This window comes from Loxodonta africana, chromosome 8 (assembly GCF_030014295.1).
Source record: "Loxodonta africana isolate mLoxAfr1 chromosome 8, mLoxAfr1.hap2, whole genome shotgun sequence".
Taxonomy (NCBI): Eukaryota; Metazoa; Chordata; class Mammalia; order Proboscidea; family Elephantidae; genus Loxodonta; species Loxodonta africana.
In genome coordinates this window covers 96,378,285-96,404,301 of record NC_087349.1, presented here as the reverse complement: position 1 = coordinate 96,404,301, position 26,017 = coordinate 96,378,285, and the positions used below count along the sequence as shown (strand labels likewise).

The window sequence follows — 26,017 nt, the reverse complement described above, 5'->3', positions numbered from 1 at the left end:
TGGGAAAGCAACTCTGCTCCCTAGGCTTTAGGCACACGATCCTAGTCCATCTTAGTGGTGACTCCACCCTTAGAAACACCAGAGGCCATGGCTCCACCCTTTGAAACCTCAGAGGTACTGACCATACCTTTTGAGGCTGAGGCAGCTCGGCTCCCTGTGTTCCTTGTCTAGTCAGCTTCTGCTTCCTGTTTTCTTGGCCTCTCAGCTCCTCGGGCCTCACACCTGCATCTACCCTGCTGTGGCAAGTGTTCCAAAGCTCTGTAGCTCTACCGATAAGTGCCTGGAGGCACCCCATTCTGCCAGTAAACTTTGGCTGGAAGGCACTCAGCTCTCTGGCTCCTTGGGTTGGCAAGCCTAGCTCCACTGATAAGTGCCCAGAGGCACCCCACCTCACCAGGAAACTTCCTGAGCACAGGCACTCAGCTCCCTTTCTCCATGGGCTGGCTCCAGTGCTGTCTGGCACTGGTCTTCTAGTTCTGCTGCTGCCTGTTCTCTGCTCCTGCTGGTCCTCTGCTGCTGCCACTTCTCTACCTTTGCTGGTCTTTGCTGCAGCCAGTCCTCTATCTGTTCACAGTTTCAAAGCCACTTCCACATTTTAGGTATCTGTTAGGGCAGCACCCCACTCTCAGTACCAAATTCTGTCTTAGTCATCTAGTGCTGCAATAACAGAAATACCACAAGTGGATGGTTTTAACAAAGAGAAGTTTATTCTCTCACAGTCCAGTAGGCTAGAAGTCCAAATTCAGGCACCAGCTCTAGGGGAAGTTTTTCTCTTTCTGTTGGCTCTGGAGGACGGTCCTTGTCATCAGTCTTTCCTGTGAGCATCTCAGAGCAGGAACCTCAGGTCCAAAGGATGCACTCTGCTCCCTGCAGTGCTTTCTTGGTGGTATGAGGTTCCCATGTCTCTCTGCTAGCTTCTCTTTTTTATATCTCAGAAAAGACTGGCTTAAGACACTATCTAATCTTGTAGACCTCATCAATATAACTGCCACTAATCCATCTTATTACATCATAGTGATAGGATTTACAACATACAGAAAAATCACATAAAATGGTGGACAATCACACAATACTGAGAACCGTGAGACAGCTAAGTTGACAGATATTTTGGGGGACACAGTTCAATCCATGACACTGTTATAAAAAGTTTATTAAGATAAAATAAAGATTTTCAGACAAACAAAATCTGAGAAAAATTATTATCAGCAGATCTGAACTACAAAAAGTGCTAAAGGAAGTTATTAAGATTAGGATTCCAGGTAAAAGCATGGAACGTGAGGGAAGAATTTATTATTTCACACAGCATCTGGGGGTCAGAAATATTGGAGCAACTTGCCTGATAGTTCTGGCTCAGAATCTTTCATGAAGTTGCAATGAAGCTGTTGGACAAGGTTGCAATTATCATCTAAAGGCTTGACTTGGGCTAGATGATCTGCTTCCAAGCTCATCGCATGGTTGTTAGCAGGAGGCTTCAGTCCCTAGCCACAATGCCTGTGTATAGGGTTGCTCATAACAGGGCAACTTGTTTCCCTCACAGCATGAAATCCAAGAGAGACAGACACTGAGAGAAAGACATAAGCAGCAGGATTTCATAACCTAATCTCGAAAATGATATACCACCAATTCTGCTGTATTCTGTTGGACACACAGGTCAACCCTGGCACAATGTAAAGAGGACTATAGCACGGTGTGAATACCAGGAGATGGCGATCATTGGAGGCCATATTGGAAGGTGGCTACCACAGGACCTACAACCAATAATCAAGAAAGACCAGTCTCCTACCCTTTCTAACCAGGGCTTCAAACAGGTTCTTTCCTGTTTGAACCCCCACTGAGAATTTGCATTTCCATCAACTTCCCAGGAAGTTATACATAAGAATAACCCGGAGATCTTGTTAAAAGGTAGATTCTGGTTTGGTATATCTGCAGTGGAAATACAAATTCTCACCAGGGGCTTGAACTGGAACGAACCAGTTCAAAGACCTGTTTTGACATTACATATATAATATTTACCTCAAGAAAAGAGGCTAGAGGGCAGAACCAACATGGCACCCTAGAAAGACACAGCATGCTGACTCTCTGCAGCAAATATCTGAAACCTAAACATCAAATGAAAGGATAAAGACTCAATAACAAAACAAATCTAAATGACTTAAAACAAGGAAATAGAAACATCAATCTGTAAATGACAACAATGTCAAAAAAAACAAAAGGGAAATAAATGATGTAGGTATAGAACTTCAAATGGAGAGGAAGTCAAGGAAGTATCAAGTAATAAAAGTATGGTGCAGTCTTATGAAGATAAAGGTATATTTCAAGGTAACCACAAAGAAAGTTAACAAACCTACTCATCAGAAGAAAAATATACTCAGTAAATACAAAATATATAATAATGAAAGAGAAGAAAAGAAAGTCCACAAACAAAAGGAACTTAGCACAGGAAAGCAAAAGGAACAAAGACAACACCAGCACAACAACAAAACACACACACACACACAAACTATATGATAGCAATAAACTCATCTAAAAAAAAAAAAAAAGTTTTTTTTTATCAATAATTACACTGAATGTAAAAGGCTTAAAAGCACCCATAAGAGACAGAGAGGGATGGAATGGATTAAAAAAAAAAAAAAAAGACCCATCAATATGGTGTCTACAAAAGGCATACTTTAGACCCAAAGACATAAATATATTAAAAATCAAAGGATGGAAAAAAAATACATTAAGCAAATGGTAACCAAAAAAAAGGCAGGAATGTCAATACTAATCTCAGATGAAATAGGCTTTAAGGCAAAATCAGCCATAAAAGACAAGGAAGGACATTATATAATGATTAAATGGACAATCCACCAAGAAGACATAACCCTAATAAATATCTACACACCCAACAACAGGGCTCCAAAATACATAAAACAAACTCTAACAGCACTGAAAAGAGAAATTGACAGTTCCACAATAATGGTAGGAGACTTCAATGCACCACTCTTGGTAAAGGGCAGAACTTCTAGAAAGGAACTCAACAAAGATACAGAAGATCTAAAGGCCAAAATCAATCAACTTGATCTCACAGACATATTTATAACACTCCACCCAAAAGCAGCAAAATATACTTTCTTTTCCAATGCACATGGAACATTCTCCAGGATAGATCATACTTTAGGCCACAAAACAACCTTCAATAAAATCCAAAACAACAAAATAATACAAAGCATTCTCTCTGATCACTATATCATAAAAGCAGAAATCAATAACAGGAAGATCAAGGAAGAAAATACAAATACATAGAAACTGAGTAGCACTTTGCTTAAAAACAATTGGGTAATAGAAGAAATCAGAGATGGAATAAAAAATTCCTAGAATCAAATGAGAAGAAAACACATTATACCAAAACCCTTGGAACACAGCAAAGGCAGCGCTCAGAGGTCAATTTATAGCAATAAACACACACATCAAAAAAGAAGAATGGGTCAAAATCAAAACATTAACTATACAACTCAAACAAAGAAAGAATAGCAAAAGGAGCCCAGAGACACCAGAAGATAGGAAATAATAAAGATTACAGCAAAAAGAAACAAAATAGAGAACAGAAAAACAATAGAAAGAATCAACAAGACCAAAAGTTGGTTCTTTGAAAAGATTGACAAAATCAACAAGCCACTGGACAAATAGACAAAACAAAAACAGGAGAGAAAGCAAAAAACCAACATAAGAAGTGAGATGGGAGACATTACAACAGACCCAACTGAAAATAAAAAGGTTCATAACACAACACTGTGAAAGATTCTACTCCAACAAATTTGAGAACCTAGAGGAAACAGACAAATGTCTAGAAACACACTATCTACCTCAACTAATACAAACTGAGATAGAAAATTTGAACACACCCACACCCGTGACAAGAGATTGAAGAGGTAATTTAAAAAAAAAAACAAAAAACTCCCAACAAAAAAGAAGGTCTGGCCTGGATGGCTTCACTGGAGAATTCCATCAAACATTCCAAGAAGAGCTTACACTAGTACTACTCATACTATTTCAGAACTTAGAAAAGGAAGGGATATTCCAGAATTCACTCTATGAAGCAAGCATAACCCCGATACCAAAGCCAGGCAAAGACATCACACACACAAAAAAATTATAGGCCTATATATCTCATGAATATAGATTCAGAATCTCTCAGCAAAATTCTAGCCAACAGAATTCAGCAATATATCAAAAAAAAAAAAAAAAAAACAGCACAACTAAGTAGGATTCACAACAGGTTCAACATTAGAAAATCAATCAAGTATCCCACTATATAAACAGAACAGAAGAAAAGAATCACATGATCATCTCAGTTGATGCAAAAAAGACATTTGATAAGTCCAACATCCATTCCTGATAAAAACTCTCAATAAAATAGGAGTAGAAGGGAAATTCTTCAACATAATAAAGGGAATCTATACAAAATTAATACCCAACATTATTCTCTACAGAGAGAGGCTGAAAGCATTCCCCCTGAGAATGGGAACAAGACAAGGATGTCCTTTATCACTGCTCCTATTTAACATTGTGCTGTAAGTCCTAGCTAGAGCAATAAGGCAAGAAAAAGAAATAAAAGGCATCCAAATTGGAAAGGAAGATATGATCCTATACATAGATAACCCCAAAGATTCCACAAGAAAACTACTGGAACTTGAGGAAGAATTCAGCAGTACGACAGGATACATGATGAACACACAACAATCATTTGGATTCCTATACATCAACAAAAAGAAATTCAAAAAGGAAATTAGGAAAACGATACCATTTATAATAGCCCCTAAAAAGATAAAATACTTAGGAATAAATGTAACCAGCGATGTAAAAGGTCTATACAAAGAAAACTACAAAATACTACTGCAAGAAACCAAAAAAGACCTACATAAACGGAAAAATATACTGTATTCGTAGATAGGAAGACTCAACATAGTGAAAATATCAATTCTACCCAAAACGATCTACAGATATAATGCAACCATGATCCAAATACCAACAGTATTTTTTAATGAGATGGAAAAACTAATCACCAACTTTATATGGAAAGGAAAGGGGCCCTAGATTAGCAAAGCATTATTGAGAAGAAAGAACAAAGTAGGAGACCTCACATTACCTTATCTCAGAACCTACTATACAGCCATGGTAGTCAAAACAGCCTGTTACTGGTACAATGACAGACACACAGACCAATGGAACACTATCAAGAACCCAGAAGTAAATCCATCTACCTATGGTCAGCTGAAATTTGATAAAGTATCAAAGTCCATTAAATGGGGAAAAGACAGTCTTTTTAACAAACAGTACTAGCAAAACTGAATGTCCATCTGTAATAAAATGAAACAGGACCCATACCTCAAACCATACACAAAAACTGACTCAAAATGGATCAAAGACCTAAATACAAAACTTGTAACAATAAAGATCATAGAAGAAAAACTAGGGACAATGCCAGGGGCCCTAATAGATGGCATGAATAGAATACAAACCATAACTAACAAGGCACAAACTCCAGACGATAAACTAGATAACTGGGAGCTCCCCAAAATTAAACACTTGTGCTCATCAAAAGACTTCACCAAAAGAATAAAGAGAGAATCTACAGACTTGGAAAAAAATTTTGGCTAGGACATATCCAACAAGATTCTAAAATTTATAGAATACTTCAATACTTCAACAACAAAAAGACAAATAATCCAATTAAAAATTGGGCAAAGGATATGAACAGACACTTCACTGAAGAAGACATTCAGGCAGCTAACAGACACATAAGGAAATACTTTCAATCATTAGCCATTAGAGAAATGCAAAACAAAATTACAATGAGGTACCATCTCACCCTGACATTACTGACAAGAATTAAAAAACAAAACAAACTTTGGAGAGGTTGCAGGGAGAGTGGAACTCTTATGCACTGCTGGTGGGAATGTAAAACGGTACAACCACTAAGGAAAATGATATGGCGCCTCCTTAAAAATCTAGAAATAGAAATACCATATGATTTAGGAATCCCACTTTTAGGAATATATCCTAGAGAAATAAGAGCCGTCACACAAATAGACATAAGCACACCCATGTTCACTGCAGCATTATTCATAATATCAAAAAGATGGAAACAACCTAAGTGCCCATGAACAGAAAAATGGATAAACAAACTATGCAGTTGTTGTTAGGTGCCATGGAGTCAGTCCTGACTCATAGCAACCCCATGTACGATGGTCCTGCACCATCCTCACAATCGTTGTTATGCTTGACCCCATTGTTGCAGCCATTGTGTCAACATATATGTGTATATGTGGCACATATACACAGTGGAATACTATGTAATGATAAAGAACAATGAGGATAATCTGTGAAACATCTCACAACATGGATGAACCTGGAGGGCATTTTGCTGAATGAAATAAGTCAATCGCAAATGGACAAATATTATATGAGACAAATATTATAAAAACCCAAGGAAAGGTTTACACACAGAAAAAAACAATCTTTGATTGTTGTGAGAGGAGAGGTGAAGAGGGGAAATCGCTAACTAGAGAGTAGAGAAGTATTAACTTTAATGAAGGGAAAGACAATACACAACATAGGAGAAGTCAGTACAGCTTGACCAAGGTAAAGTCATAGAAGATTCCCAGACACATCCAAACACCTTGAATCACTGAGTTACTGGGGCTCAGGGCTGGGGACCATGGTCTAGGGAGACAACTAGGTCAAGTGGCGTGACATAGTTCATAAAAAAAAATTCTACGTCTTACCTTGCTGAGTAGCATCTGGGGTCTTAAAAGCCTAGGGGCAGCCATCTAAGATACATCTATTGGTCCTATACCATCCAGAGCAAAGGAGAACAAAGAAAATCAAAGACACAAGGAATTAGCTCAAATGACCTAACGGAACACTTGAATCACAGTCTCCTGAAGCCTGAGCTCAGAAGAACTAGATGGTGCCCGGCTACCACCACCAAATGTTCTGACAGAGATCACAACAGAGAGTCCTGGACAGAGCAGGAAAAAACTGTTGAACAAAATTCAAATTTACAAAAAAAGGACCAGACTCACTGATCTGACAGAGACTGGAGGAACCCCTGAGACTATGGTCCCCGGACACATGTTAACTCAGAACTGAGGCCACTCCTGAAGTCCACGTCTCAGCCAAAGATTAGACAGGCCTATAAAATAACACATGTGAGGAACTTGCTTCTTAGTTCAATCAAGTATAAGAGAACAAATGGGCAACACCTGTCCAAAGACAAAGAGGAAAGGGCAGGGAAGGAACAGGAACCTGGGGTGTAAAGGAAAAGGGAGAGAATGTTGACACATTGTGGGGATCGCAACCAATGTCACAAAACAATTTGAGTATAAATTTTTGAGTGAGAAACAAATTTGCACTGTAAACTTTCACCTAAAGCACAATAAAATTTAAAAGAAAGCAAACTCAGGCTAGAAAGAGGAAAAGTAGAACATAATTGGATATTAGTTGAATGTTCATTCAAGTTTCAATAAGCCTATCTCAAGCATTAAAAATATCTTTTGTTGCAATCTTCAAAGGGGAATTTCGTATCTATTATTTTATTTGTGCCTAAAAAAATACAATTGGACAGACATATTTCTCTACCTTTCACAAATGAAAAAGGCCAAGGCTTGCTCCCACACTCTCTTGAATACACTTTGCTACTTTATCTTTGAAATGTAAACAGATTCCAAAGTCGTTTGGGTTTTGTTTTAAAACAATACCCTGTGAAGGACCCAAGGTGGTTATTTTTACTGGTGTAAAATAAGACCTCCCTAATTGGCCTCATGGATTCTTTTTCCAAAGCAATAGTTAAAGTGGTTATCTCCCTTTTAAGATGGCCGGTTTGTGTACTTAGCAAATCCACATAATTTATTCTAAGAGGTCTAAGGGGATTTTCATTTTCAGGTTTCTTTTACTCTGCGGCCTTTTAAGCTAGGAGGCTAATCATTCTGCATTATGATAAGTATCCAGTCAAGAATGGGAGGCACTCTGTACCCACACTCCCCAGCCCCCACAAGCCTGTGGTTTTCTTGAGAAGAGTGTTTCTTTGCCCTATCACCGTGTGACTTGGTTAAATACAAGTTTAGCTATTTGAGGACATTCAAGACACCCCTCCCTTTCAAAACAGAAAACTAATATTATTAACTTTCACCTACATGATTTTCACTTTTCCTAAGAAATTCTGCTGAGTTAAATGAAAATTTTAAAAAATATATCCATCAAGGGTCCAATATGAAACAAGTAGAACCTAGTTTAAGCATTAACAGTTCCTCAAGATGCCCTAGAACTCTACCCAGTCTTTGAATTGAATGTTCTCTTTTACCCATGTCTTTATTCTTCTGTGTTCCATCCCTGACCCAACAAGAAGTCAACAGCAATGACAGTCCTGGTTTATATGAGCAAGTGTATAGATTGAATTAAAAGGCTGGCCTTGAGTCATAATCAAGTACGAAAAAGAAGAAAACAGGCAGTGCTTTTCTACACATGTGATCGTCAGTGTTGTGAACGCTGTTTGAACAATGTGCCCGGCATATCACATTCAATTCTTTACTCAATTAGGGACAAAAGTGTTCTATTTCCACAGTTGCTAAATTCCCGCCCTGTCAGGGTTCTCAGGTTGTCTGGTTCTTGTTGTGTCTGGACCCAGAGTTTCGATTTACATTCTGTAAGCCTCAAATCCTTTCCTCTTTTCCTTCTTTTGCTCTAATATAAAGGTTGCATCTCGGGAAAGGTTAATTCTTTAGTGTATGCATTGGTGGTTCAGTAGTAGAATTCTCACCTTCCATACGGGAGACCCGGGTTCAATTCCCAGCCAATGCACCTCATGTACGGCCACCAAACGTCTGTCAGTGGAGGCTTGCATGTTGCTATGATGCTGAACGAGTGCCAGCAAAGCTCCCGGACTAAGGACTAGGGGGAAAAGCCTGGCAATCCACTTTCCAAAACCAGCCAATGAAAATCCTATGGATCACAATGGTCCGAGCCCCACTCGATCATGAGGAACATCCTTCCGCTGTGCATGGAATCACCACGAGTAGGGAGCTGACTCAATGGCAGCTAACAATAATTCTTTAGAAATTTACTAAGGTTGGGAATAAAGACAAAAATTCAAGATGGATGGCCAGCAAGGAAAGGAAGGACTGGAGAGAGGGAGGGAGAACGGAAAGAAGAAGAAAAGAATGAAAGGGTTTAATGGGGGATTAGAAAGCGTTGGCTTTGCTACTACATGAAGAAAAGATACAACCCAATTCCAGCTCTTTAAACCAATCTGTACATTAATAGATCTGGCCAGTCATAAACACGTAACTGTTATGGGAAAGATGGATGAGGTACCGGTGTAGAGATCAATATGCCTAGCTCACTGCCTTCATGTGAAATCAAGCTACTATAAGCAGCATTCACTCCCCGGAGATTTACTAACAAATAAATAACCTTCTGCCATAAGGTTAAAGCAACTGACTTCTAACCAAAATGTGTTCATATGAGATTTCTGAATAAGCTATCTTGATGGGTAAAGGCATTCCTTCCTGACTACTCCACCTTCCTGCACATGCTGGTGAACATTTTCCCCATGACTATTGCCCTCTCTCTTGCCAGTACTATCCTATTTCCTCTCAAGGAATTCATCCTTTGCTGGGTTTAGCCACTTGGTTAAGAGGACTTCTTTCATCCCCAAATTCCAGGCGTGGCACCCTGATTTGATTAAACCAATCATTGTAACCCAATCTTCTGATCACCGTTCTTAGTTCAAGGTGGTTGTTGTTGTTAGGTGCCATCCAGTCAGTTCCAACTCATAGCAACTGTATGTACAACAGAATGAAACACTGCCCAGGTTTGCGCCATGCTTAGACCATTGCTGTGTTTGAGCCCATTGTTGCAGCCATTATATCAATCCATGTCATTGAGGGCCTTCCTCTTTTTCACTGACCCTCTACTTTACCAAGCATAATGTCCTTCTCCAGGGACTGATCACACCTGATAACATGTCCAAACTTTGGACTTCAAAGTCCGTGAGACTAAGTCCTACCATCCTCGCTTCTATGGAGCATTCTGGCTGTACTTCTTCCAAGATAGATTTGTTCATTGTTCTGGAAGTCCATAGTACATTCAATATTCTTCATCAACACCATAATTCAAAGGCATCAGTTCTTCTTCAGTCTTCCTGATTCATTGTTGAGCTTTTGCATGCATATGAGGAAACTGAAAATATCATGGCTTGGGTCAGGCTCACCTTTGTGCTCAAAGTGACATCTTTGCTTTTTTTTTTTTAACACTTTAAAGAGGTCTTTTGCAGTTTTGCCCAATGCAATAATACATCATTTGATTTCCAGACTGCTGCTTCCATGGGCATTGATTATGAATCCAAGTAAAATGAAATCCTTGACAACATCAATCTTTTCTCTGTTTATCATGATGTTGCTCATTGGTCCAGTTGTGAGGATTTTTTTTTTATGTTGAGGTGTAATCCATACTGATGGCTATAGTGTTTAATTTTCATCAGTAAGTGCTTCAAGTCCTCTTCACTTTCAACAAGCAAGGTTGTGTCATATGCATATGGAAGGTTGTTAATGTGTCTTCCTCCAATCCTGATGCTGTGTTCTTCATTTAGTTCAGCTTCCTGAACTATTTGCTCAGCATACAGACTTAATAAGTATGGTGAAAGGACACAGCCCTGACACACACCTTTCCTGATTTTAAACCATGCAGAATCCTCTTATTCTGTTCAAGTAACTGCCCCTTTGTCTATGTACAGTTTCTGCATGAGCACAATTAAGTGTTCTAGAATTCCCATTCTTCAAAATGTTATCCATAATTTGTTACAATCCACATACCCAAATGCCTTTGCATAGTCAATAAAACACAGGTAAACATATTTCTAGTATTCTCTGCTTTCAGCCAAGATCTGTGATATCAGCAATGCTATCCCTAGTTCCAAGTCCTCTTCTGAATCCAACTTGAATTTCTGGCAGTTCCTTTTCGATGTACTGCTGCAACTGTGTTTGTATATGACCCCAAATGAGGGGCAATGAGTCGTAAAGAGATACTTTCCAGGCTCCTTTCTCGAAAGGTGCTACTGAAGGAGAGAATCTATTTCCTAAAGGGTGCAAACAAAAAAGAATGTGTTCATGAGACCTACTGATAGCCATCTTGTGACCACAGGAGAAAGCCTGCCAAAAAACAGCACCAACACAAAGAAGGCAGAGATGAGAAATGGAAAGGGTTTCCTTTGTGCCTTGGATCACCGTTACGGATTTAATTGTGTCCCCCCTTCCTCCCCCTGCCCCCCACATATATGTTAGAATCCTAACCCCTATACCTGTGGAAGTAATCCTGTTTGGAAATAGGATTTTCTGTTATGTTAATTAGATCGTGCCCAGTAGGGTGAGTTCTTAATCTAATCATTTGAGTTATAAAAAAAGCAGATTAGACAAAGGCATACCCACATATGGGGGAAGACAGACGCCATGTAAGGATCAACTCAAGCCAAGGAATTACCTACAAGAAAAAACTACCTACAAGGAAGGTAGAGAACTACCTTGCAGCAACTACCTATAAGGAAAGAGTCAATGTGACTAAGACCCTAACTTGGACTTTTAGCCTCCAAAACTGTGAGAAAGTGACTTCCTGTCTTTAAAGCCCCCCTGCTTGTGGTATTTGTGTTACAGCAGCACTAGGAAAGTCAGACTTCATCTGAAGCTATCCCTAAACTATTTAAATGGGGGAGCTAACAAAGTCCCTTGTTTAAACCAGATTGAAAAGACTTCCCCATTATTCACAACATAGAATTCTAATGGTCCCTGACCTCTAGTGATCCAAGCTAGGGGCCCTGATACCAGCAGCACCCCAGATGTCATGTGTGGGGTATTATACTTTTCTTTTCTCCAGTTGCAAGGTCAGCCACATGCTCTTCCGGTATTCACCCTTTATGGGAACCACAGACATACCCAAGTCAGAAGTCACCCTTTGTGTTAAGCGCAATCCTGAGAGTTACAGGTTTCAAGTGTGGGACTTTTCAATTAACCTTTCAATTAACCACAGAAGGCTTCTCGGCGGAGGTGGGAAGTTCTTGTTTCCCTCTTTCTCTGGTCAAAAGCAAGCTAGCTGGGGCCAGTAGAGAAGACTGTAGGTTGATGGGGAGGGCTATGAGTTAGAGAGCCTCCTGAAACAGTGCTTCTCAAACTCAAATGTGCTTGGGGTGTTTGGTTCAAATGCAGCTCCCCTGGTCCTGCCCCAGGGGCACTGAATCAGCACCTCTGGGCCCTCAGTAGGACCAGGAAATACACAAAATATTTCAGGTGCTTTGAATTCAGGTGGACCTTGAACCATATATTAAAAATCATAGTCCTAAGAAATATTTTTGCAAAAATTTAAAAATTTAAACAAATTTATTTATTTTATTTTAATAAAGTATTACTTTTTAAATACTTCCAAACAGTGTGGCTCATTGGATTACCACAAAAATCCTTTGAAGTTGACAATATTATTAAATAAAATGGAATTTATTTTAAAATGAAATGATATGTGTAAAAGGACCTACCACTGACTTGGACATCCATCAGGTCTCACCAAGTGTCAGTCATGCAATATAACCAACATTTATACAATGCAAGGAGTATACAGTCATTTTGCTGAAGAGTAAACTGCTATTCAAACGTGAAATGACTGAAAAGAAGTTATCCTAACTAGTAAAGACCTTCAGGCCCTAAGGGGTATTATAGTCACCACAGTTGTCGTTGATAGTTGTCTTAGAGTCGATTCCGACTTACAACAACCCCATGTGTGTCACAGTAGAACTGTGCTCCATGGAGTTTTTATGTCTACGACCTTTCAGAAGTAGATCGCCAGGTCTGTTCCTGGAGGTGCCTCTGGGTGGATTTGAACTGCCAACCTTTCAGCTAGTGGTTGAGTGTTTAATCATCTGTGCCACTCAGGGACCCTTTGGTGCCTCTTTAGAAGTACAGAAACCTTCTGGGGATTTTTATTTGTTTTTCCTCGTGACTCATTGAGCTGCCATCAATTTCACAGTGTTTTTAAAGCTGCAGAAGAGTAGGTGTTAAACATGCTAGGGACTAGGGGAATAGGAGCCTTGAAGAAAGGCCGTCCTGGGCTCAAATTCATGTACCACCACCTACTAGATGTGCAGTTGATAGCAGGTTACACAGCCTCTCTGTGCTGTAGATTCTGCATCTGCAAAATGGGAAGTATTAAATGAGGTATCATAGGTGGTTCGGATATTCCCGGGCATGGCCCAAGCACTTGAAATATGTTAACCACTGTTATGGCCATTTGCTTTACATGCCGAAGGGAGAGAGTCAGTCCAGAGGCAGGACTACACTCTTGGGGAAGCTGGAGAGCTGGGGCCAATTCTGGCTGAAGCTGAGCTCAGAAAGAAAGAATCCCCATGCCGCCCACAAGGGTTGGGCTGTGTGCCCAGCACATCCCACTTAAGGACCATTCACAAATATTCACTACTTAGAAAGCCATCTTAATAATTAGCCCTGCTTCTCTAATTACACTTTAATGACTAGAAACTATGCTGGCAATACCGGGGTTGGTTTCTGTGAGTGGTAGTTTTTTTTAGCAGCATCTGAAAATAGAGATGACTGATTTTAACATCAGACTTTTATCTCCAAATGGAGCCTCAACGGGACATTGTGCTGGGAATCCAAAGGGGAAACTCTGGATGCCAGGAGATACTCTTGGGTGGCTCAAACCCCTTTTCCAGTTGGGTCCAGGCCTGTCAGCCCCAAATCTAAACCCCACCCACATCCCTTAGGATCAGGAGACAGCTGCCTGCTTCTAGGGAGATTAAAAAGTCTAAAACCCGTGGCTGTAAAAACATTTTGCTAACAGCAAATAACCTATGCTTAAGGGGGGCCTGGAAACCCTGGTGGCGTAGTGGTTAAGTGCTACGGCTGCTAACCAAGAGGTCGGCAGTTCAGATCCACCTAGGCGCTCCTTGGAAACTTTATGGGGTAGTTCTACTCTGTCCTGTAGGGTCACTATGAGTCGGAACCGACTCGATGGCTTTGGGTTTTTGGGTTTGGAAGGAGGGCCTACTCTGTGCTCAGCATTCTGAATGCATCATCTCATTTAATGCGCACAACAGTCCACTGTACAGGGCTAGTATTCTATCCATTTCAAAGCCAAGGCAAATGAGGCACAGAGGTGAAGTGAATTCACCAAAGTCACACAGGTCACAAGTGACAGAGGTGAAACTCGAACCCAGGCAGTCCTGAATAAAACCAGCAAGTTTTTGGCTGTTCTCAATCATTGTTTAAACACACACTTCTTTGCAACACTCAATCTTGGTCCTTCTCTTCCCTTTTTAATTAAAAATGAGGGCCTTAAAAAAAAAGTCGAGGAAATTCTAGTGTAATAATAGTAGCAACGCCATTTGCTAGGCACATTGTGCGTCCCAGGTTCTCTGTTTAACACTTAGGATCCACTGTGTTTTTTAATCTTCTCAACAACCTTAAGTATCTATCCAGACCCATTTTTCAGATGAGAAAACTGAGACTCAAGAGTTCAGTGATTTGTCCCAATGCCACAGCACTAATAAGGTATAGGTCAGGAGCTAGGAAATAAAGGTCTAATGAAATGTTGGAAACCCTGGTGGTGTAGTGGTTAAGTGCTACGGCTGCTAACCAAGAGGTCGGCAGTTCAAATCCGCCTAGGCGCTCCTTGGAAACTCTACGGGGCAGTTCTACTCTGTTCTGTAGGGTCGCTATGAGTCGGAATTGACTCGACGGCAGTAGGTTAATGAAATGTCAGCCTAAGAAGGGCTGGGTTGAGATCCGCGAATAGCTACCAGAGTACCCGCATCGGCCTTCCTCTTACCGCCGCGAGAAGCGCTGCAGCTGAGGCGGGGAAAGGCGGCGGGCTCCCTCCCAGCCCCCTCCCCTGCCCTGAGCTAATGGGGGTAAAGCTCCGCCGGCGCCATCCTGCAAACCGAGTCTGATAATAGCCCTGATTAAATGGCGGGGAAGCCAGGGAAGGCCCCCGCCGCCGCCATCGCCACTGTCACCGCGCCGACTAAACAGGGACCGGCAGTGGCTGAGTCTCCAACCCCGGCGTCTGCGTCCCAACCCCAGGGGACTGCGGCGGTCGGATCCCGGGGCACCATCTCCAGTCCCTGGTCCCAAGTGAGATGCCGCGCGGGTCCGAGACTCGTCCCAACGACGCGAGGGTATAAGGGAGTTTGCGTCTGCCTTTCCGTTAGATCGTTCGCCAGTGATCCCGACAGCGAGGGCCTGGAAGGGATCTTTAGCAGTCAGAGTCCACCTTGAGGGACCCTGGGTGGCAGACGCTAGTGGAGCATGGAGTGCGGCGCCGTCCTCCGCAGTGCCTGGCGGGTCTCCCTCCGAGCAGCCTCGACTTCTCCAAGATAAGGGACGACTGTCCCTAAGGACGGTGGAGAGGAGAAGGGAGAACCGGCGGGGCCCAGAGAGCGAGAACGTGCCTAGCAAGCGTCCGTGCCTCTCGGTTGTCAAAGGCATGTCTCCCGCCATCGCATCGTCCTAACTGGGAGCGCTCTGCGCCCGGCACTGTGCGAGATACGTCCCGCATTTCACACACTCCGCACAGCCTTTCGGTGAGGCCACTCCCTCCGCCTTCACAGCTAGAGAAAACTAAGGCACAAAGCAGTCCACACCGCCCAGGGGTCACATGGCCAGTAAAGAACGAAACTAACCTAGACCTCTGGAAGCCTGTCTCCAATCTTAAGAGTACGCGGAGACTGCAACAAGAAAGCCTGCACCGCGTGCCGTGTACCCGCACAGATCCGCGCGGCCTGACCCGGCCTCCATGCCCGCGCTCCCTCCTACGCGGCTGAAACCCCCAGTCCGCTAAGCCTGAGTATTTCCTAGTAATTAATCCCCAAAAGAAAAAAGTTGCAAAGGCCTCCTGGGCTCGCGATCCACGTGCCGCAGCAAAAGGCCTTTATTTGGCCCACCTGCGCTGCCGCGCTCGGTTTCTTCGCTTTGCCCGCGGGTTGGGTGGACAGGAGATTCCCATCTGCCCACGCTTTGCCAAGCAAAGTCCTCAGGCCCTGTGGGCAGACAACAAAGACATGCTCGTGTTTCCGGGCTGTGGAGCTGCTATTTACAAACAGACCAGAAAAATTCAGCCCCTTCCCCCCAGGCACCTCTTTTTCCAGATCAGGAAACAGACCAAGTTAGTGATAGAAATCGACAAGGGGAGATTAAGAGTAAGGAACGAACAGACTTTAGTCACCAAACCAGGGTAGCTTCCTGCTGCACTCGGAAGCTATCCATGTGCCCTTGAGCAAGTGAGTTATTTAGCCTACCGAGATTCATTTTTTAAAACTTTAAAATGCTTGATAATAATGCTAAAAAAAAATTAATAATGCTACCTGCCTTATATTGTTATCAACGTTAACTGTTTCATGGCAAGCTCCTAGTAGAGCTCCTGGCGCGTATTAAGTGCACCACAGATACTATTTGTAATGCATTTGAAAACCTAGCATCCAGTACTTGCAGAGTACGCAAAGCCCCTCCAAGCACAAAATTTAATGGCAGGAAATGGAGCGGTAAAAGCAGATTGTGGGCCTTCTGCCATTCTAGTGGGCGTTCGCCGCCGAGGCCGCAGGTCTGCGCATCTGCAGCTAGCCTCTCTGTTTCATGTGGCGGCACGCGCGTTTCTACCCCACTAAGGAGCCCCAGAGTGGAACCTAGAGCCTCTGCAGATTCCAGAGGAAAGGCTGTTTTGCAAACTCTTAGACGGCAGGGTTGAAAGTGCAGCTGTTGAACACACCTTCTATCATCCCTAAATCGAAAAGGAGGGTTTTTCCAAGTTCTAGCGTTAGTCAATAGTTTTGCAACTCACAGTCTAGTGAAGTTTTTTGCCTTTACACAGACATCGCTTTGTTTACTCCTCACAATAACCTCCTTGATGTGGGATTATCATAAATAACTACATTTTATAGATGAGGAAACTAGGCAGCACCGCCAGCCCCAAACCACTGTGTCTGGTGAGAACAACAAGGCCACCTTCTGCAAGGACTTTTTATTAAAGTTGCTTGTTATGTCTTATTTGCATCTCACATTAAGTCAATAAGCCCTACATCCTAAGAGTTCTATTAGCTAAATGTTGGGGGGGGGTGGGGTATAAGGGATGTAAGGTGCAGCCAAGTATATGTTTTTCAAATTGATTTTTTTTTTTTTATGTAATCTCCCCGGCTAGACTTTGAACTCTTGAAGGGCAGGGACCATATCCAAATCCTCCAAGCCACTCCCACCCACAACAAACCAGTGACTGGCTCAGAATGAATGAAGTCCACGTATAAGCTGAACTCTCTATTTCTGCACCTTCTTTCCTAAAGTCTTTATCACGATTTCTGTTTCTTGTATTTATGTGTTTATTATTTGTGTCTTTCACCAGACTGTTATTTGCAAGAGGTAGGAATTTTACAGTTCTATTTTTATAATCACTATTCTACTCCCACAGCCTAACACAATACCTAGCCCAGAGTAAGTAATATTTGACGAATGAACAAATGCACTCCATTTTTTGTCTTTTATTACAGTCATACATTCTGTTCTCTTCCATAATACATGCTTCAAGTCGCCTGGAGCACTTACATTTGGGAATAGACATCTAAGCCCTTCGGGGGATGTATTTTCCCATTGCAGAGACTAAGAAGGTCTTCAATCAACAGCTTCTGGGGTGACTTGCAATAGAAGCTAGCGGCAGCGATGTGGATGGCTACTTCCTGCCTGAGTTGTTCCCACCTTGATTCCCCAAACCTCCTGACAGGAACGTGGATAGGTTGTCAACAAGAACAGCTGGCTCTGGGTCCTGAAGAGCGGAAGGCGGGAAGTGGCTGGAGTTATGTGTGGAGAGTCTCCAGCAATCACCAGAGGAGGACTGAGTGCGAAGGTGGTTGGTGGGAGGCTGGATCGTCTTCCAAAATGCCGCAATTGCTATTAGTTTAATTGGGTGGCATTCCCCCAATTTTACTTTGTAAGAGGAAGGGCGCTAGCAAGACAACTGTGGTTGCTCCTCTACAGAAATAGCCTAATTTCCTTTTGTGTCGGTCGGGGGAGGGGGGTGCGCGCACGCGCCTGGGCCACCTGTCTGGCGGCGGCGTGCGTCATTTCCACAGGCACCCACACGTCCACCCCAGCGTGCCTGGGCACACGCCCACAGAACCTTCATCCAGAAGCAAGGAGCATGACCTCTGCCCACTTTCCTCCGCATCCTGGGGGGTTCCCGCTTCGTTAGTCCAGTGATCCCCTCAAGGCCCAGCAGGAGCCACGCTTTTGAAGCCAGAGAGTTGCGTTGGAATCCCGCTTTGCATTTATCATCAGCGTGATTTCGAAGCAAATAGTTAACATTCCTGGCAGGGCCTGGGCTAGCTAGGGTGAGAGCCCAAAGTTTAAGGAACGCCTTAAATTTTTTAATTATGAAAATAATATTTTAATGTAGCAATTTAAAAAAATAAAAATTCATGCAAAAAAAATCCATGATGTGCCAAAATATGTAAATTAGAAATAAAGACAGGATCCTTCTGAGGACGGGCGATTGGGAGAGGGTCGTGGGGAAGCAGCTGTAAAGCAGGGTTGGAGCGGAAAGGCACACACGAAGGAGGAAGGGGAAGAGAAGGAAAAGGAAGCGAGGAAGAAGAGAGAGTACAGGGGTGGGGGAATAGTAGTTTTGGGTTCTGTGCCATTCTTGGGATGAATCTGCGAATTCTGTACTCTACTGTAGTGAGCGGGTTCTTCGCCTGTCACAAGGAGGCCTGACCCGGTCCTGCAGTCTCCAGCTCGTGGAGGATGAACCGGGAAACGAGTGGCCGATGGGAGGAACGGGAGGGTCGCCGACATGAGAGCCGTACTGTGAGAAGTCTCTGAGGCCCCGCGACGCGCCTGACCTCTGCCCTGAGGCGAGAGGAGAAGCGTCTACGAGGACAGGCGGGTGCGGTTCAGTGAGTATGGGAGGAGGAGAAGGCCCGGGGGCCGCACACAGGGCGACCGCAGGGTTCCGCGCGGGCACCCGTAGGCGGGCCACGGAGCGGGAGCGCGCCCCGGCTGCCCGCAGCTAGGGGCCTAAGCCCTGGCTGTTTAAGTGGCGTTCACCGGGGGCTCCTGCCTGAGGGTCGTTTCCCTAAGCCCAGAAGACATTCTTTCCTTGGTCCCACAGCTGGGCGCGGGTGTAAAAGCCCAGGCCGCACGCGCAGACACGCCACCCCGGCACGTCAGATGAAGACCTCCGCCCGCGCCCTCCAGCAACTGGATCTTTGCCCTTAAAGCGGGAACTGGGCGAGGGCGCGTCGAACGGCCCGGACCCGACGCCTCCCGGGGCGGCCCAAGGCCTGGACTCCCAGGACGTTCTTGGGGCTGGCCTGGGAGGCGTCGCTTCTCTGGGATCACCTGGATTGGAAAAAACTTAACCCCGTCAGGATGTACTTCGCAGGGAGGCCTAGACTTCTCGGAGCAAAGACTCGGACCCGCCCTCTAGCCGCTTGGTGATCCGTGGCCGCGCCGCGCGCTCCCCTGCCCGGCGCAGGACCGCGCGCTGCTCTCGATGCGCCCCAGGGACGCGCCGCCCCGGCCTCCCAGGGGCTTTCGCCGCCCTCCCCACAGGGCTTTGGGCGCCTTTCTTGTTCGGTGAACAGAATTTAGGAATCTGAAGACACCGAGGCCCGTTGCTGTTACTTTTAAAACGTCTACCAAAAAGGGCGAAAGAGAGGATCGGGACGGAATTTTGAGCCGGGATTAGCAAGTACCCCAGGAAGTCTGGGGAGCCGTCCGTTGTGCTGAGAGGCTTGTCTTCTTTTTCCTCTTTGGTTGCCACCTCCTGTCGTCCGCGGACAGTGCGGGGCTGAAGGAAACGGATCCCGAGCCCCTGGTGTCTACAGAGGGGAACAGGTCCGGCTGCCCATAGCTTAAGGGTTCTGCGTTACCGTTCGTTAAGCAAGGGACCATTGACCAAAAGCAGGAAACCAATTGTTTCCCGGACAATTGTCAGGATCGACTAACTTTTAGGGAGACAAGATCTTCCAGTCCTCCGTATAATCAAACTCCGTATAACCAAATTTGGGCGTATAATCAAAATGTACATTTCTAAAGTCCACATTTTAACGGGATGGAAATAATGGTCCAATACCACCATGTGACCCCAATCCTTTGGTACGTTCCCAAATTATCTACGCAGTTAATTTTGCTTGAGCACCTGGGAGATATGTCTTTGCAATCCTGACACTACACTTCCATAATTAAATATAATAAAATTCTGTACTTATGTTTGTACCTATGATGGAATAATAACTACTATGTGCCAGGCCTTTAAGAACATCGCCTTAATCCACAGAGCCACCTTTCAGGTAGGAATGAATTATTGGCCCCATTTTAGTAGATGATGAAATTGAGGCTTTGAGAGGTTAGGCGATTTACACAAAATCTCCGGGCTGATGCGTGCTAAAGTCAGGATTCAAAGCCTTCTCCAAGTCCAATGCTCTATCCAGTACCCGAAAGCAGCCCCGCCCGCCGGCCGTGAGCCTGAGAAAGGCCTGGAGGGACGTGATCTCTTTGTTTCAACTACTCTGGTGCCTTTTCTTGCTAACCCGTGCTAACATTAGGGTTTTGAAGGGGCCTCAGAACTTGGCTCTCTCCGCATTGGGAGGCCTCTGGTTCGCGCTTTGACAACGCCTCTCCGCGAAAACACCCGTTCCCCGTTTTTATAGTACCATATTGATTGGCAAAGGCAATAAATCTAAGAGGAGGGACAGTGTGCCCCTGATAATGATGTTTTACTGCCGCGGTTTCAACACCAACAAGATGCATAGCTTGTTAGGGATTCCCAAACGGCTCACCTTTTGCGCCCGGCTTTGCTTAAAAGGGCCTTTCAGTTCCCCTGGTTTGCCGCTTGCCTCCGCCCGCGCTCGCTCAGATTTTCTGGCTTCCTATTTCACCCTTATTTCACCCTTAACAGGATGAATAGGTCTCCCTGCCCACAACAGACCCAGAGCTGGGCTAAGGACGCTTGGACACTTGGAAAAGAGGATGGAAACTGATTTGGGGCAATTCAGCCTTTCTCTTGCTTCCTCCAGTCGGCTTCCGCGAAGATTTACGGCCTTGGAAACCCTATGGGGCACTTCTACTCTGTCCTCTAGGGTAGCTCTGAGTCGGAATGGACTCCGAGGCAGTAGGTTTGGTTCTTGCTTTCTCACTTTTTCTGAAGATGTCCCTCTCATGGAATTATTCAAAATTTCAGTCTGAACCATTAAGATAATTAAGACAACGTCTTTTACTGTGTGGAAATGTCATGGCAAGGTTTTGTATTTTGTTTCTTAATTAAAGTATAATTCCATGGCAAATGTTAGAAAACTAAATCAGGAGAACAAGACCCGCAATACATTGCTGGACCATCTATCCAGGTGGAGCCTAACCAGGACTCCTGCCCTCCCCATAGCTCCCCGCCCGCCCAAAAACAAACAAACAAAAAAACCTCTTGACAGAAATCTTGCTTCAGGTCGAACCCTAACCATTTGAGACAGGAAAGAAACCAGTGTGTGCCATGCATTCAAGATAAGGAAATGTCATAGTTAAATTGACAAGGTGTGTTCCTATGTATGTTAGAGTGGAGGACTTTAAAAACTGAAGGACCTGGGTTGGCCAAAAACAACAGAGGATCAAAGATTCAAGAATAGAAGCTGATCCTGGAAGCATCTCTGTTCTTCCTGAGGTTTAATCTGGATGCCTTCTGCTCGAAGCCAGCATTACCTCTACTATCACTCTCGCATGAACAGTGGGAGCTGCAGGGCCAGGGTGTGACCAAGGACGTGGCCGGGAGTGCTTCTTCCAAGTTCCCTTTTGCCTCTTCCCGGCACTGTGGGTTGGAGGGAGGAGTGCCCCGCTTGGCCGTGAAGGACCCGGTTTTCTCTCTTTATAGCAAACGCAGATGAGTTGGGTGACAGCCTAAACTCCTTTCAGCACCAAAAAGTCTGTTTTACGAATTTTCCAAAACATTTACGCATGTGCACTTCTAGACTACGCACTTTGCACGTCGAGACTGATATCAAAATCTTCTTAGTCACCTCCACGCACCACCTTGTTAAAACTATTGACACACGATGACAAGACAGGCTTAAAGTCATGACTTTCCCAGACGTCAACATTTTGCTTACATAATCATTCTCTGCAGCGATTTTGACTTTTAGTTTTTTCCTATACGTTTATTTCAGGAATTGAGGGGAGAAAAGGGCTGGTGGGATATGGGGACTTTTTTTTTTTTTTTTTAAAGACCCACCAAGAGGCTTCTAATCGCCAGACCGACTGGCTGGAAAGGAGGGCAAATATTTACACGTACAGCTTGAGTGTGTGTGTCAGCCTGAGTTTACATGGCTCCAAGTGAAGTGGATTACCCTGCGAATTCAGAGAATTTGAGTTATTCAGGCTCATCCAGGCCAACGGGACGCCCCCCACAAAGTCTTGGGAAGTCCTGGTCCCAGCCGAGTTTGTGAAGGCAGAAGGGTTAAGCATCTGTGCGGGCACTGCGAGGCGCACACTCGCCTACTGCGCGTCGCGCGGTCACCTCCGAGTGCCGCGTCCCGGCACCGCGCCTCCTCCCTCTCCTTCCCTTATGCCACAGTCCCACTTTCCAGAGTCCCTCTCGGGAATAGGGACTTCAGATGAAAGTCTCTCTGGTGCGGAGCAGAAGCCATGGTTCCTGAGAGCAGCACCCTTGCCAAATGCTCGCAGCATTCCCTGTGCGTATCTTTTGCAGGGTGAGCCTTACCAGCCCCATACACAGTCAGATGGCTAGACAAATAGACTTTGGGGCCCAGAGAGCGCGGGGACCCAGTCCTAGGGGCGCCCCGAGTGTGAGACCAATCTGGAAGTTCAGGATCGGGAACGTTAGCGCCGGCTACGCGGCGCGGGATTCTGCTCTACCTAGCGCATCCCAACTTTCTTTTGGAACTTTGAGCAAGAGTAAGAAAAAGAATGGAGGAAGCATGAAATCCCGAGGCTTCCTCTGGCATAGCTTCCCTCACTGGGCCCACGCCCGGGATCCTGGGTCTTGGGCGGTGCCAAAGACGCCCTCTCGCGACAGCGCGCACCGCCCTGCGCCCCGGGACTACGACGCCAGGCAAGGGGCTTCTGCGACAGCTGTGCCCGTCCGGCGTGTGGCACCCCTTTCCCCGAACGGGTTCCAGGATGCCACACAGTCGCGGCGCGAGGCCACGCGGGCGCCTCGCCTCCTGCTCGCCCTCGCGGGCCGGACACGCGGCCCCGCCCCCGGCAGTGGAATCAGGAAGCGGTGACGTGGGACTGCTGTGACTGGCTGCGGTCCGCCGGCATTGCTGCGGCCAGCGAATTAAGGCTCAGGGCTGCGAGCGCCCCGGCACAGTGTCCTGGGCGCCGCGCCCCGCTCAGCACGCCCACTTGGAGGGGCGCTAGGCCGGCAACTACCTCCCTAAAGCTTAGGTGGCTCCGGCTGTCCCCAGCGAGGAAGGGTAGAAACACGCGGGAGGGGTGCTGCGGGATCCCTGGGCTTTGCGCTGCTGATGCTGGTCTCCGGCTTCGAGTGGTTCAGCCTCTCGTCTTGCGGAGCGCCCCAGTATTTGCGCGTCTGGTTGAGTCCCAGTTGTTTCTCTCACTTGTTCTCTGGCTAACTCCGAAGTCTCCGCGGCTCTGGGGCCTTGCGGTCGGGGAAAGGAGAGACCAGTGTGGAGCTTTGGGAGGTTGAAACTGACACGTCCGGAGTCCCTGGCTCCGCTGTGATCGCACTCAGGAACTTTGCGCTGTGTTTCGGGTCTTTGTCTCCCTTGGGAATCTGGAAGGCAACTCGGCAGGCCCAGTCCCTGGCCAGGACCCCACGCTGGGGGCCATGGAATTCACTGCGTCGCCCAAGCCTCAGCTCTCCTCCCGGGCCAACGCCTTCTCCATCGCCGCGCTTATGTCGAGCGGCGGCTCCAAGGAGAAGGAGGTCACGGAGAACACCATCAAACCGCTGGGTAAGTCGGACTGCCTGGCATGGGCGGTGTGTGTGTGTCTGTCGCCTGGCCACGGGAGGCACACGAGGGTGGTGGCTCGGGTGGCCACCTTCCCCCGCGCGGGGCAGCGACGGATCCTCGGGCCATAGGCCACAGGTCCAGGAGTGGGAGATTTTTCTCTTTTTGGCCCAAGTTTTCTTTGGGGTCCACTGTTTTTTCACAGCCTCTTATATATTACCAGTATTGCATCTCCTTTTGGGGGCTTTCCTTATCGATTTGTTCAGAATCCTCATAACAAGTCGGACATATGATATGTATGTATATGGAGCACTATTTACTTAGTCTAGGGATAAATAATAATGAAAACACCTTTTCAAACTCAACGAGATATACGGGACGTGTAACATCAGCATTTGAAACTAAGAAGATTCTAAGAGACTTCACACACACACACACAAAAATCAGTTTAAATTTATTTTCCCCTGGACTTCGATTCAACAGTCAACTCCTTCAAACCACTGTGAAGTGCCGTAGAATAAGCCAGTTTTTTCCCCTCTGAACCGTTTTCATCGCAGGAGCTCCAGGCTTACCAGTAAGACATCATTTTACAACTGCAATCATTTTCAGTGAAGGTTGGCAAAAACATTAACCAGTAACCATTTTCCAAATTCCTCAACTTTTAGTTACACTGTTTATTTAGCAACTTTTACCATTTATAGAAGAGTAAAAGGAGAATAGAGATTATGTTCCCCTCAGCACTAGTGAATTGTGTGGGAAAGAAACTGCCTAAGTGTCTTTAAAAAAAAAAATCCCTTTACAAATGAAAGAGAAAGAAGAATCTTTTAGAAAGAAATGTTTTCATCATTGCCTTTTGGGGCCCCAGGAAATTAGGACTACACATCCTGGTCATCTGGTAAACCTAAACCTCTGAAAAACAGCAACTTATAAACTTGGGGTATTTTTTTTTCTTTTTTAACCCTCACCAATTTTTTTCCTTCCTTCTCTCTATTCTACCCAACACATTAAAGATCTCAATAATAATAAGAAGAAGCAGCAGCAAATAAGGGGTCTGAGCAGAAAGGAAACAGAATTAAAATCTATGTAGCAAATTGAAACCAGGGAAAAGGAATCCGGAACATCTGGAAGCCTAATGGCAAAAAGATTCTCCAAGCTCGCCAGGTTTCCATCCCTTTGCCTGGTTCTTCCCACCTACCCCGTCTAAATCTAAACCTGCCAAAAAATTGAAATAATTAATAAAATTAACCTCAATTGTTTGGAAATAAATGAACTACCAATTTCAGAATTAAATTTGAGAGATTTCTCAACATTATCTATTCCTTCTTAGGAGCCCCTGAATTCTTTATAAACACCCCCATTTCAGTTTGGTACTTAACAGGAAAGGAATATCCTGGGTTAAAATTTGTGACAGAAATACAGACAGCAGACTGGAAAACAGTCCAGCTTCACTGTCATTTCAACATTGTTTCCTTCTCTGTTTATTTTCCTGAGAAAAGTCACTTTCTATTAAATTCTAAACCGTAAAGCAGTTGCCAGCTCACAGCAGACTTCCTCTACCCCCCATCATAGTTTGTAAAATGAGGGTCTCAGCCCTGGGCTTTTGGGAGGGGTTCTAGAAGAATAAGCAGGCATTCTTGTCCCTGACACTGTTCAACAGAGCACCATTAGTAACTGGCAACCAGACTCCAGCAAAAGAAGCACCTAAAGATCCCGATAAGAGAGAATGTAGTACCGAAAACGCGAGGGAGATGTTAAAGCGAACTGTAGGGTGAGGTCCACAGTGCCCCAGGAGTGCCCATTTAAGCATACTAATTCTTTTAAAAAAATAATTGCCTCAGACGCCTAGATCATTTCTAATCATTTTCTTCCTCCTCTGCTTCCCAACCCTGAGACCCTTAGGGAGCTTGCTTTTTCCAACAGCTGGAAAATAAGAAATCTTTTTAACACCACTTGATAATTCCCTATAAAGATATCATGCAAATATCTTTCTGAAACTATTACTAGAAAATAAGATGTTAC

General features: G+C 44.8%; 1 protein-coding gene across 1 annotated transcript in view; it reads left to right on the top strand.

Moving 5' to 3' along the window:
- The first annotated feature begins 23,396 nt into the window (after positions 1-23,396).
- TBX20 (T-box transcription factor 20) overlaps positions 23,397-26,017 on the top strand; it is a 54,140-nt gene continuing 51,519 nt past the window's right edge. Inside the window, exon 1 of the mRNA XM_003406956.4 lies at positions 23,397-24,001. Within this exon, the coding sequence (XP_003407004.1) occupies positions 23,875-24,001 (127 nt within the window). The 5' untranslated portion in view covers positions 23,397-23,874. The remainder of the gene's footprint in view (positions 24,002-26,017) is intronic.